The sequence below is a fragment of the Bubalus bubalis genome, chromosome 11, assembly GCF_019923935.1.
Source record: "Bubalus bubalis isolate 160015118507 breed Murrah chromosome 11, NDDB_SH_1, whole genome shotgun sequence".
Taxonomy (NCBI): Eukaryota; Metazoa; Chordata; class Mammalia; order Artiodactyla; family Bovidae; genus Bubalus; species Bubalus bubalis.
Window position 1 is genome coordinate 88588414 of NC_059167.1, and position 13065 is coordinate 88601478.

At 39.2% G+C, this 13065-nt stretch overlaps 1 protein-coding gene across 1 annotated transcript in view; it reads right to left on the reverse strand.

Moving 5' to 3' along the window:
* The window catches only part of IQCH (IQ motif containing H), a 224238-nt gene that overhangs the window by 80200 nt on the left and 130973 nt on the right, over window positions 1-13065 (reverse strand). The window contains exons 14-15 of the mRNA XM_044925394.1: window positions 9276-9548; window positions 3948-4139 (exon numbers count right to left, since the gene is read on the reverse strand). Of these exons, the coding sequence (XP_044781329.1) occupies window positions 3948-4139; window positions 9276-9548 (465 nt within the window). The remainder of the gene's footprint in view (window positions 1-3947; window positions 4140-9275; window positions 9549-13065) is intronic.

Genomic DNA, 13065 nt, shown 5'->3' on the forward strand with positions numbered 1-13065 from the left:
CTCCTCTGTCCATGGGATTTCCCAGGCAAGAATACTAGAGCAGCTTGCCATGCCCTCCTCTAGGGGATCTTCCTGAACCAGGGATCAAACCCGCATCTCTCGCCTATCCTGCACTGGGAGGTGGGTTCTTTATCACTAGTTCCACCTGGGAAGCCCATTCATGGGTCTGTGTGCTTAGTCATTAGTTGTGTCTGACTTTTTGCAACCTCATGGACTGTAGCCTGCCAGGCTCCTCTGTCCATGGGGATTCTCCAGGCAAGAATACTGGAGTGGGTTGCCACGCCCTCTTCCAGAGGCTCTTCCCAACCCAGGGATCCAACCCAGGTCTCCTGCGTTGTGAGTGGTTTCTTTACTGTCTGAACCACCAGAAAAACCCAAGAATACTGGAGTGGGTAGCCTATCCCTTCTCCAGGGGATCTTCCTGACCCAGGGATCAAACTGGGGTCTCCTGCATTGCAGGTGGATTCTTTACCAGCTGAATTACCAGGGAAGCCCATTCGTGGGGGTCTACAAAATGCTAAATCTCATGTCTAGGCCAGTATTTTGGCAACTACTTTTCTAAAGCAGTGTCACCAGGTGTCACTACTAACAAGCCAGTTTTCCAGGAGTGAGGGAGCGAAGCTTCCCTTTATAGACAGAAAGGAAACGGCATAAGAAGGGCTAGTACCACAACAAATGTCACCTGGGTCTCCCTGCACTGTCTTAGGTAAGAGTGTCCAGGAAGGCTTTTTCCCCTACAGGTGTGTCTTTGCTTAAGGCTTTATTCCTACTAAATGAAAATAAATTCTCTCGTCTCTGGAGTGGCAACTTTGGAGCATGCACACGTGTGTAGATTCACTGAAACCTAATAAGCATTGAGTATTTAAGTGAGTGAGTTTACTGGAACCTGTTGGGGGAAGTAGATTTTGTTAGCTAGCAGGATAGGCACAGATGGTAAAGAATCTGCCTGCAACGCAGGAGACCCAGTTCGATCCCCGGGTCAGGAAGATCCTCTGGAGAAGGAAATGGCAACCTACTCCAGTATTCTTGCCTGGAGAATCCCATGGACGCAGGAGCCTGGTGGGCTACAGTCTGTGGGATTGCAGAGTCGGACACAACTTAGTGACTAACAGTTTCACTTTCAGGATGAAGAGAGTAAGGTTGGTACCAAGACACCACGGAACAAACTGAGAGTTGTGCTGTTTTTATTGTGGCTATTATGTGACATTCTGCTTTTCCTAAAATCACTTACATGTCAACACTGATTTTTAAAATATGACTACAGTGTTCTATCATTTGTTGATTCCATGACTTGTTTCAAGTCTCAACTGCAACCAAATAATTCTGGTTCTCAATTAGATAGGTAGAAAAAAAGATGATCCTTATAGATCCTGGAGTCCACACTGAATCATGACTACATCTAAAACCAATATCTGCATAAGATGCAAGAGAATCTCAAAATAGTTCAAACCCCTATAAACAGCACTGTTTTTAATCTGTTGCCTACAACATACCAATGAGAAAAATCATGGTATCGTGTCATAAACTGCTATGCAAATGATGCTATTTGTAAGTATTAACATAATTTAGTGCTTACAGTCATATTCTCATTTCTAATAATTCTCCCAGAATGGAGTCTTTCTCTGGACTCTTAGCCTGCAGGATAGTCTTTCATCAAGAAGCTGAAATTTTTAATAACCTGCCAGCATATGTTTTGCATGTGCCAGGCTAGGCTGGATGACACAACATCTTCATTATCAAAAGAAACAGGTCTACAAACTGTAATAGGACATTTAAACATGCCTGTGCTCATAAAGTAATGCTTTGATGTCTAAATGTGCACCATTATGATGGTCTTCTGGAACAAAGGATAATTCTAATCCTAAATTCTCAATAGCTACACTCAGTGGAGATTGCAGTTCACTGCCACTCTGAATGCGATTTCACTTTGAAGGCAAAAGAATGTCAATAGTCTCCTAACAAAAAAAAGCTCTTCAGAAGTACTTTATTTTTTTATTTTTGGCTTCTAACAACATCATGGTCAAGCACAGGTCTCAGAATGTAAAAAGATTTCATAATAATTATTTTCCCTTGTTAAGTTAAAAAAATTTAGACAGATCATTAATTATTCATAAGTGTCACATTTGACAACATTAACAATAATGCCGAATGTAATTGGTGGCAATTTAAAATGGTATGGTTTAAAATATTTGAAATTAAATAATATATATTCAGATTTCTAAATGCAATTCAGCTATATGTCAATATGTTAAATATTTTTAAAACTTAAAATCAAGCATTTCAAATTTATCATAGTCTAGTATCAGGAGAATTCTATAAAAATTATTGATTTGAAATACTGAGCAAGCAAATACTTTGTACATTAACACTGGGACTTCCCAGGTAGTGCTAGTGGTAGAGAACCTGCCTCCCAATGCAGGAGAGGAAAGAGACTTGGGTTTGAACCCTGGGTCAGGAAGATCCTCTGGAGGAGGGCATGGCAACCTACTCCAGTGTTCTTGCCTGGAGAATTCCATGGACAGAGGAGCCTGGGGGGCTACAGTCCATGGGGTCGCCAAGAGTCAGACATGACTGAAGCGACTTAGCACACAAGCACACAAACATTTCAATTTTTTAGATTAAAAAAAAAGTCATACTTTTCATGGTTTAATTTCAACAGTTTTGCTTAAAAAACTTTTTTAATACAAGATGAAATAAAATCCAGTCCAAGGAGAACACAAGAGCAACCTCTATGGGCTTCTGGGCCTCAAAATTAAATACATTTTCCTTTCCTTGTTTTATTTTTTTCTTAGGAGAGTAATTCACTTTGGTATCCTTTAAATAATATGTAAAAAGCTGGCCATGACAGGTACTGCATTAAGTCCATTCACTGATGAAGGAGGAAGAAAAGCCCTGAACAGATCATGAGGAGAACTAACATTTATCAAAGGGAGCTCTCTCTTCTGACTGTTCTCTAGATTTATTCATCATTTCATTTTCACAAGAATAATGTGGCTCTCTCTGTGTGCCGCTCCCTTTCTATCACTTGTGTCTTGATTCATCTGCTTCTGTAGTGGGATGCTCAAAGCAGGTGCAAATCACCACACAGCCACCACTACAGAATTTGGCAGGGAAGGAGTCAGTTCATGGAAAATCTGTGTCTGAATTTTCCTCATCAGTTATACTTTCATCAGTAGTGAAAAACAGAGATTTGGGATTAAGTGAAGTCAGCACGTCGAGGTCTCTGAATGCAAAATGATGCCGTTTTCAGAACGGTGGGTTTAATTCATATGTGAAGCCATATAAAACTAATTATTAAGCAACTTTGAAACAGACTAAGAAGTTGTACAATTCATCCTCCCACCAATATACATGGAAAAATCCATATACATCACTCATATATTAAGAGTTTTTACCTATTATTCAGTTCTTGCCTGGAGATTTTCTTGCTGGAATGTATTATTTTCTCAACCTCTCATAGGGACCAGCAGTTACATAAATTTCCTTGAATTGTCTTCAAAAACATATGACTGCTGACAGAATGCTATTAAACATTAGCTTCCAGGTGACAAGCATTCACTAATAGAATTTCCCTCTCACAATAAAATACAACTAGCTTAATAACAACAGTTGGTAGAAGCATATGATCTAGAATAACTTAGAGCAAATGATTAGATTTGAAATGTTATTTGGATATCATAAAAACACTACTTCCTAATTATTATCATAATCAATTTGAGGATTTTCAGGGATCCAAGAAGGAATATTTAAGATAACCTGATCAACCTCATTCACTTAGTACATAAAAACTAAGGCCCAGGAAAGTAAAAAATTGCCTAAGGTCTCAACTGCTGGTAGGTAACTCAGCTGAGTCTACAAGAAAGTGCCTTATCTCCTAGCTAAGCCTTTTGCTTTATCTCCTATCTGTTCACAGACACTTTGGGTTTATGTTACCATTGAATACTCACTTGTGCCCATTTCTTTCTCCAGTCTTCGCGACTGTATCTCTGACTCTCCTTTAGGATCCAGTTGTAGCACTTTAGGTGGGAGGGAATGTCACAAAACGCGGTCCCATTTCCTCCAAACTCATAGTCCGCTTTAAAGAGCCAGCGTTGGATTTCCAGGTGATCGATGATCAGCTGACTCACCTGTTCTATTATCTGTGGGGCCAAAGATACAGCAACATTTAATTTCCTGGATTCCTTCTTATTGTGTTAACTTAGCTGTAGTACTGCTCACATGTCTTTATTTCAAACAGTCTGTTCATTCGGTTATCTTCCAGTTACTAACACAGATTAGAAGTTTTAAGTGATATGTGTATGTGTGTGTGTATGTTTGGTTGGCCAAAAAGTTCATTCAGGGTTTTCCATAAGCTGTTATGCAAAAATGCAAATGAACTTTTTGATTAACCCCATACGTGAATATGGTATAAATAAATCACCAACCAATGCGACCAAAGACATGTTTAAAAGTATAATCTTATTTATGAGAAATTATGAAATTATCACTTGCTGACTTTTGAAGGCAAAATAAAAAATCTGAATATCTGTAATTGAATCTTAATATTGTTCTCTTCCTTTTTCAGAGAATAATGTGTTTATTTATTGATTCTTCAAATGATTCTTTTATAGTTTCAAGACTATAAAAAGTTATAGTCTTGAAAACTTAAACTGTTTGGAGCTTTGCTGAGCTTTTAAATGTTATAATCTATAAAATATTTAGTGTTTTTCTCATTTAGTATACATGAAATACATTTGTTTGGCCAGTCAATTGACCAAGTGTGTTATATGTATTATATGAACAAGACAGATAAAGGAGGTAAAAAACTCGTGAAAGCAACTTTATTGGAATACACACCTCTCCTACATCTTATTTGAAACTTTTCTCAAGAATTGGACTCAGTCACACGAATGTTTCAGGGGTAAACATGCAAGCTCCAATATCACAATAATAATAATAACTATAATAGTTAAAGTCACTGAACTCTCAGTAGGCTCTAGGCCTTTGGCATAGCTCTTTACACAAATCCTCTCATTGAACACTCACAAAAACCTATGAAATAGGCACCATTATTAATTCTATTTTATGTATAAATAACTGAGACTCAGGTAATTTAAATAACTTGCCCACGATCACACAACACTCAGTCGCAGAACAGGGACTCCACCCAGGCTGCTCTGAGTCCAATACCTAAGCCCATTTCTTCTCCACTGTGCTACCCATCTCAAGCTACAGAGAGGTAGAGGAGAAGGGTGAGGTGGAGAAGGAAGTCCCGAGCAAGAGAAGCAACTTCCTTTATGGTCAATAAGCCATTTGGATATGTTTGAATCAGAAAAGGTCTATAGCAAGATTACTTAATTATAAGTAATACTGTTCTAGTAGAGCCTTGGTGAAAAATAACTCATTAGACCACAAAGTGATTTTTTGTTTGATCTTCTCATCAGACTTTCTAATCTATATAGAAAGAAACAATAGTAAGTGTTCCCTCTCCTCAGCCTACCCCATGCTATTCTTGGCCATGGTCTGTGCTTAAGGAGGCTTCTGCAACACTCTTCTCTTCTCTTTTGATGAGTTTGGTCACCAAATGGATTTTTTTAAACTATAGAGTGTGAGACGACTCGTAATTCTGGGGAAAAAATCTGTTGAAATCTGGAACTGGAAGATTAAAATTATTTTGATTAAAGGTACAATCTGTTCTCTTGAGTTGGGTCTTTCCAGCCAATCTTCCTGGAGATGCTACAGTATACAGCAGTGTTGAAGTGATACTAAAACAGACATACTTGGGACCCCTGGAAGCCCCATGCAACCATAGGGTATTCAATTAGGGTGAAAATGAAATTGTCTTAGCTCCCTAATTATCAAGTAGTGTCTAGGGATAATGTGGGTGTTTAAATGACAAGTACTCTGGTCTACAAACCATATGGCTATAAGCATAGCCTAGGAAGGTTTTTAAAAATGTGTCTTTCAAAGTTACATCCCTTCTTTCTCTAACGTTGTGTTGAGAAGACAGATTCCATTATGGTCATATGTTGCAGAAGGAGAAATAGTTCTTGGCCTGTTAATGTCCAATAAGATTCTCTTGCCAGTGTACGGAAAGATATTCTGGCACAGTCCTTTTCATTGTATGTTTAGATATATTGCATATTTGGAAGTTTCAGCTACTAACAGAATTATTATCTGCTTCTTCCAAATCCTATTATTTGTTGCTTCTGAGAATCCTATAAATGGGTGTCTGTTGATGGATTCCCTACAGTAATGAAAAGGATCAATAGTATTGTAAAGCCTATACCACTGGAAAGAATTATGTGCTATCTTTAAGTGAAAATTGAACAGTGCTTTAAAATAGCATTGCCATTTTTGATTATTTAAGCAAAGCTGTCAATATTTCATATGGAACACATGCCAGAAAGAGAAGTTGCCTGGTTGCTTTATGGATCAAAACAGGAAATGCTCACTGTGCTCAAGCTGGACTTAAAAAATAAAATAAATTACTTAATCATAAAGCAAATGACTTTATGCTATTGCCAAACATTTATCATTTTCTATTTGAGTCTATCTATTCAAAAGATGTAATATATTTTTAAATTGCCATACATTTTATACTGGTGTAGGGCAGAAATAGAAAAATGTCTACTGCTAAAATCCAACTGATAGCTAGGAATATTTATTAACCTAAATTAAAATAATCACAGCTTTCTTTCACCAGCTTTAAGTTTATGATGCACATCGGTAAAAAGTCAGTGTTACTGATTCATTACCATCTGAAAATTCAAAATGCTGACATGTTCAGATAGATTAGGTAGAATAGGCATTATCTGGAAAAATCTCAGTGGAGTGCTTCAATTCTTGTTGACCTCAGACATGTGGTTTCCAAATAAGTAGTGCAGACCTCAGTTATGACTCAGTTTATTGTGATACAATTTGCACACAGCATAGGTGAAATGACACCCTTTAAATCCAGTTTATCTTTGAGGAGAGGTTTTTATCCTACTTCTGAATATCAGCATTAGAGTGAAGCTTTACTGCATTAAAGATTCCTGTATCTTTAACCACAATTAACGTATAAAGTTCTAAAATATTTCATAGCAAAGACTGCCTGAATTCTCATCAATGGGGACAAAAGCAAGACTCACTCAATATAAATACTGCACATACATTCTAAGGTTTTGAGGACTGTTTAATGTAATATACACATATGAAATTGTATCACTTAAAAATGCATTTCACTTGTATTATGTCTATCAGCCTAGCATTCTACAGGGAAGCAGAGTTAAGCAATCCACTCTGTTACCTTCAAATTTCAGTGGAGGTTAATGATAATGGAAGGGACACATCAGGTCAGGGGAAGCTTCTCTCTTCTAATCCTATTAAGATAGCCTGTGCCTTTTCTAGACTGCCCTCTTTAAAAGAAACTTCCTTCATGAGCCCATGTATTGCCCATGAACACTCTATCTAGCAAGACTGAAACAATCTGGGGGCAATTTAATAATTGCCAGTTAGTCTCTGAAAAGTATGATTTGTTGAAAGACTTGGTTTGGGGGCTCAGCAGCTATGAGGTGCAGAGCATCAGGATCAGGCAGCTGAGAGAAGTAGCATGACCCCTAAATATTGTCCCTCACAAACATCTGCATTTTGTACAGTTTTTTAGTTTCCCCAGAAGTAGGTGCCCAAAATCACTTGTGATTGGCTCAGAGGAATGGTTAAGAGATGGAATGAAACAAAGGTTAAGAAATGTTAACAACTATTTGTCTTTTAGTTTCTTTATTGTAAAAAAAGATAGCAGTTAAATGTGAGAACACCTGCCAGAGCAAACATAGAGTGGTTAATTTCTAGTTCTCTAGTGGGTAATTTTGTAGTGACTAATATTATGGTGACGGCAGCCATGAAATTAAGACGCTTACTCCTTGGAAGAAAAGTTATGACCAACCTAGATAGCATATTGAAAAACAGAGACATTACTTTGCCAACAAAGGTCCGTCTAGTCAAGGCTATGGTTTTTCCAGTGGTCATGTATGGATGTGAGAGTTGGACTGTGAAGAAAGCTGAGCGCCGAAGAATTGATGCTTTTGAACTGTGGTGTTGGAGAAGACTCTTGAGAGTCCCTTGGACTGCAAGGAGATCCAACCAGTCCATTCTGAAGGAGATCAGCCCTGGGATTTCTTTGGAAGGAATGATGCTAAAGCTGAAACTCCAGTACTTTGGCCACCTCATGTGAAGAGCTGACTCACTGGAAAAGACTCTGATGCTGGGAGGGATTCAGGGCAGGAGGAGAAGGGGACGACAGAGGATGAGATGGCTGGATGGCATCACTGACTCGATGGACGTGAGTCTGAGTGAACTCCGGGAGTTGGTGATGGACAGGGAGGCCTGGCGTGCTGCGATTCATGGGGTCGCAAAGAGTCGGACACGACTGAGTGACTGAACTGAACTGAACTGAACTGAATATTATGGTTCTTCAAATATTAGGGCCCTAACTATCTTTTGGAAGAATGTACAGTCACAGATTCAGACCAAGGCAAATTCAGAAGCAGAGAGTTTTCCTCCTGGAGTCACTTCATGTTCCCTTTCTGGGGTTTTCCCCCTTTCTTTATGGCCACTTACTGAACAGCTAGGATTTTGGGGGTTTTTTTGTAGAGCCATGGATGTCCTTAGTCTGCCACATGCCCTTGGCAATATGACTCCCTAGAGCTCTCCTAACCTGCTCCTTTTAGCCCGAACTGACTTTCACATTTCTTAGGGTCCTACTAAAATGACTAGCTAATTAATATGATGATGAACTAATCCATATTAAAGCAATAAATATTGATAGCAGATTAATACATGAGTAGAGCCTTCAGTTCCTTAATCCAAATGAATAAATACTTTGAGAATGACAATTTCTGTAAGGCCCATAGGAAGATACTTTGAAACACTGAAGGACTAAAGTGTGTTATGCTCAGTCGTGTCCAACACTTTTGCAACCTCATGAACTGTTAACCCGCCAGGCTCCTCTGTCCATGGGATTTTCCAGGCAAGAATACTAAACTGGGTTGCTATTTCCATTTCCTACTCCAGGGAATCTTCCCGACACAGGGATTGAACCCGCACCTCTTGTGTCTCCTGCACTGACAAGTGGATTCTTTACCACTGAACCACCAAGAAAGCCCGAAGGCTAAAGCAGATCCCATCAAATCAACTCAAGTATTCCATAATATTCTTCATTGGATAGGGCTGACTCCAGAAGACCTAAAAAGTTCCTACAAGGTCAAGAGAATGTGAAATATTTAAACAGAGCCTCACTTGTCCACCCTGCTTACCTGCTGGTGACTATAGATGTTATATATTCCAGGAGGGACTGGCACATTGGCATTCTCAAAGATGCGTTTGCTTCCAGACTTGGTGCTATAGAAATGAGCTAGTTCAGGCTCTGAGCCTAGGATAGGTATGTTTAACATATCTGCCACCGCCAAATCATCTCTGTGGAGGAGCCCGCTGACAATGTAGGCTTCTTTCCCTTGGATGAGATTTTTTATTCTTTTGATTGCCTTGGGACTGTACATCAGGTGAGTAGCCAGGCACATATGCTGCTTCTGGGGGGAGATCATAATATTCTTGTTAAAAGGTATTCTTTTTCTAGTCCATACACCTAACCTATAATGTTGCACACAATAAATGCATTATTAATAGCTGGCTGGGTTATGACCTATCCTGTTGTTTAGCAGTTTAAAATGATAAAAGCTGTTGGGGTGAGGCTCCATAATCGCTCACATCTTTAGTGTGTTGGAAATAGGCTCACTGGGAATAGAACTAATTACTACACATCTGTATTTATTTGATCCACGTGGAATTATCCTTCTGTCAGAAGGAAAAGAAGCTGGCGGCCTTTGGATAACAGTGATTCATCTCTGCAACACTTCTGGCATGGTTTAACACTAAAGCGTCTGGAAAATCAATACAAAAAAATGAAGAAAAGAGCCTCCTAATATTCTTCAGTATTCAGGGCTCCTAATCTGGCAACCCTTTAAATGATTCAGTAGGAAAAAGGCACTTGACTTGATACCCTCTTCCCAAAGTTCTACCACAAATTCCATTTCAAGAGTACATATTTTTATGATGATTATCATGGTTCTTGGCCAGCACTCCAGAGAGGACTCATGAATGGAAAATATTTGAGAATTTCAGCAACACTCAAATTCCTCTTCCAGTGGAAAACTTTTTATTTTTGACTACTTACACCCAGCTCAGCAATACATGTGACTGTCTCCTTCAATTAAATAAATAATTCTGGCATGTCTAACAGGGGCAGAGGATGGAGCCAGATGGTCAGCACAAACCAAAACTAATACAAGCATGTCTCTGTGCTCAAGGAGTGGAAACACAGATGAGTACAATTAATGCATAATTAATACAAGGCAGAGAAGGGCCATAAAGAACTACAGAGGGCCTTGGAAGCATGGAGGAGGGAGGCAGAAGCCACGTGCTAGTGGGAAGAGCCAAAAAGGCAAATCACTTATCTCAGTTGGGTCTCAGTTTTCTCATCTGTAAAATGAGTATAATAATAGTACCCATCTCATAGGGATGCTGTGAGTATTAAATGAGATAATGCATGTAAAGCGCTTATAATAGTGCTTGGATATAATAAGCACTTAATGAACATCTGCTAATATTATTGTTATAAAAGAGGTTGGGGTTAAGGTAAATTCTGAAGGATGGGTAGGATTTTATCAGGTGAGGATGAGCATAGCCTAGGGATGGAATATGAGAGCCCAAGATTGTGCTTATTTCTCTAGAGCAGAGGGCAACATGGCACATGAGAAAGTCCTGGGGCTTAGGAGCCAAATGGTTCTTTGAATCCAGTTCTGTCCCTAACAAATAACCTGAACTTGGGCAAATGACTTAGATTCCTTGAGACTAAGTTTCTCCATCTGCCGAGTGGGAATAAAAATAACCATTTGATGGGTTCCTCGAAGGATAAAATAAGATTATGAATGTTTAACACCTATTATAATGCATGTCATTGAGTTGACATTCAATCGATGGTATTAAAAATTATTATGGAGAAAACTTAAAAAAAAAATAAAGTCACTAAAATGTCATGCAAATAATATAATGCAAGACATGAGAGTCTTAATGGAGTTTAAAGGATTTTGTAGAGTGTCTCCATCTCCCCCCAGAGTCTAGTCAAAATTCTCTTCAACAAGGCCTTAAATTGTGGAGAAATTCCGAGCCACTATTTTGGGGAATATGAGGCGCACGAGTTTGCAAACTGTTAGAGGATATGAATGCCGAGTATAAGAGAAAGTGACTGAGGAGACCCCCTGGATTTCAGTCCTATCTAAATTTGTAACTTGCCAGTTGATTTAGAAAACCTGATCTTTCTGAGCCTTGGTTCCCCACATTCAAATGAGGGGTTGAACCAGAAGTCTCTAGGGTCCTTTCAGCTGTGATATAACATTAAAACCAAAGCTTTTCTGGATATACTGTTTAATGGGTACAGAGCTGCTTCTTGGGATTTTGAAAAAGTTTTGAAACTGGATAACACGACGATTGTACAACAATGTGAATGCACTTAATGCCATGGAACTGTACACTTCAAATGATTTAAATGGTAAATTTTATGCTATGTATATTCTGCCTCCCCCTTCAAAACAAGATCCCCCCAAAAAATTCCTCTGAGATAGGATTTTATGATTTACCCTATTGAACCCTCCCTTCAGAGCAAGTGATCTAAGTTCCTTTTGTCTATGGAATATGCCTTTTCTACATAATTTAAATCCATTTTCAAAACCTGCCTTTAAGAATGCAGCTCTAGGAAATCCAGCGTTCCACTGGACAATGAACGGTGGCAGCACCTCGAGAGTTTGTGTTTCCCATCTGATTGCTCACTGTTGATCCCCTTGTCTGTTATTTCACTCCTTTCCTTTCCTTACAAATTATTCCAGTGAGGAAATGTGAAAAAGTGATATGTCTGGGAGAACTGATGACTTGAGCCACAAAGTATATGGTGGACTTTTCAGGGAACTGGAAGAATGTTTCAAAGGGGACAGTCTTCTCATGTCAAGTTCCCAAGGTCTCAGCACAGGTACTCTTCCATTTGATCCATACGACACAATAACAGTCCCTCTTTGGGAGATGGGGAAACTGAGGCTCAGGTGATTTGCCTATAGTCACACAGCTGGTACACAGCAGAGGCAGGATTATTATTCATTATTATTTTATTTATTTTTATTATTATTATTATTCATTATTAGCACAGTTCTCATGCCATGGCTGCCATGATTTCTCCCATTTTTCAGACTGAGTAGTGAGGTCTGAGGTTTTATGAAGTGTGATGAGGGGATGGCGATGCAGCAACAGAACCTAACATGAACGTTCTGAGCACATTTCCGGCCAGGATGAATGTCTGTCTCCTCTAGGGTTGCTTGTCTCTATTGGCAAGTACTCTACCCAAGACTATTATGTCATCTGCAGGCATGCCTTATTCTTCAGGCAAGATGGTCCCATGGTATTGTGTTCAATGTGTGTTTGATAAAGATTTGAATGTAAGTTATGGCAGAGCATTTCTGACTGCAGGTCTGGTGTGACCACGTAGAGAAAATCAGTATCATCAGATCAGTATCATCCAGTATCACCTGTGGATTTATACAGATGACAAAAATCTAAAATGTTCCTAATTCCATAATATGATGTTGCTGTTTAGTTGCTCAGTTGTGCCTGACGCTTTTGTGACCCCATGGACTGTAGCCCACCAGGCTCCTTAGGCAATAGGATTTCCCAGGCAAGAATACTAGAGTGGGTTGCTGTTTTCTTCTCCAGGGGATCTTCCTGACCTAGGGATCAAACCCACGAATCCTGCTTGGCAGGCAGATTCTTTACTACTGAGCCGCTTGGGGAGCAACCCACTCTAGTATTCTTGCCTGGAAAATTCCATGGACAGAGGAGCCTTAGGGGCTACAGTCTATCAGGTTGCAAAGAGTTGAACTTGACTGAACAACTGAGCATACACCTGGGAAGCAATTCCAAAACATTATAGTTACAATTAACTTATCAGCACTTTTTTTTTTTTTGGTCTGAGACAAAAGGTAGTTGCTTAGGAAGTCTTCATAA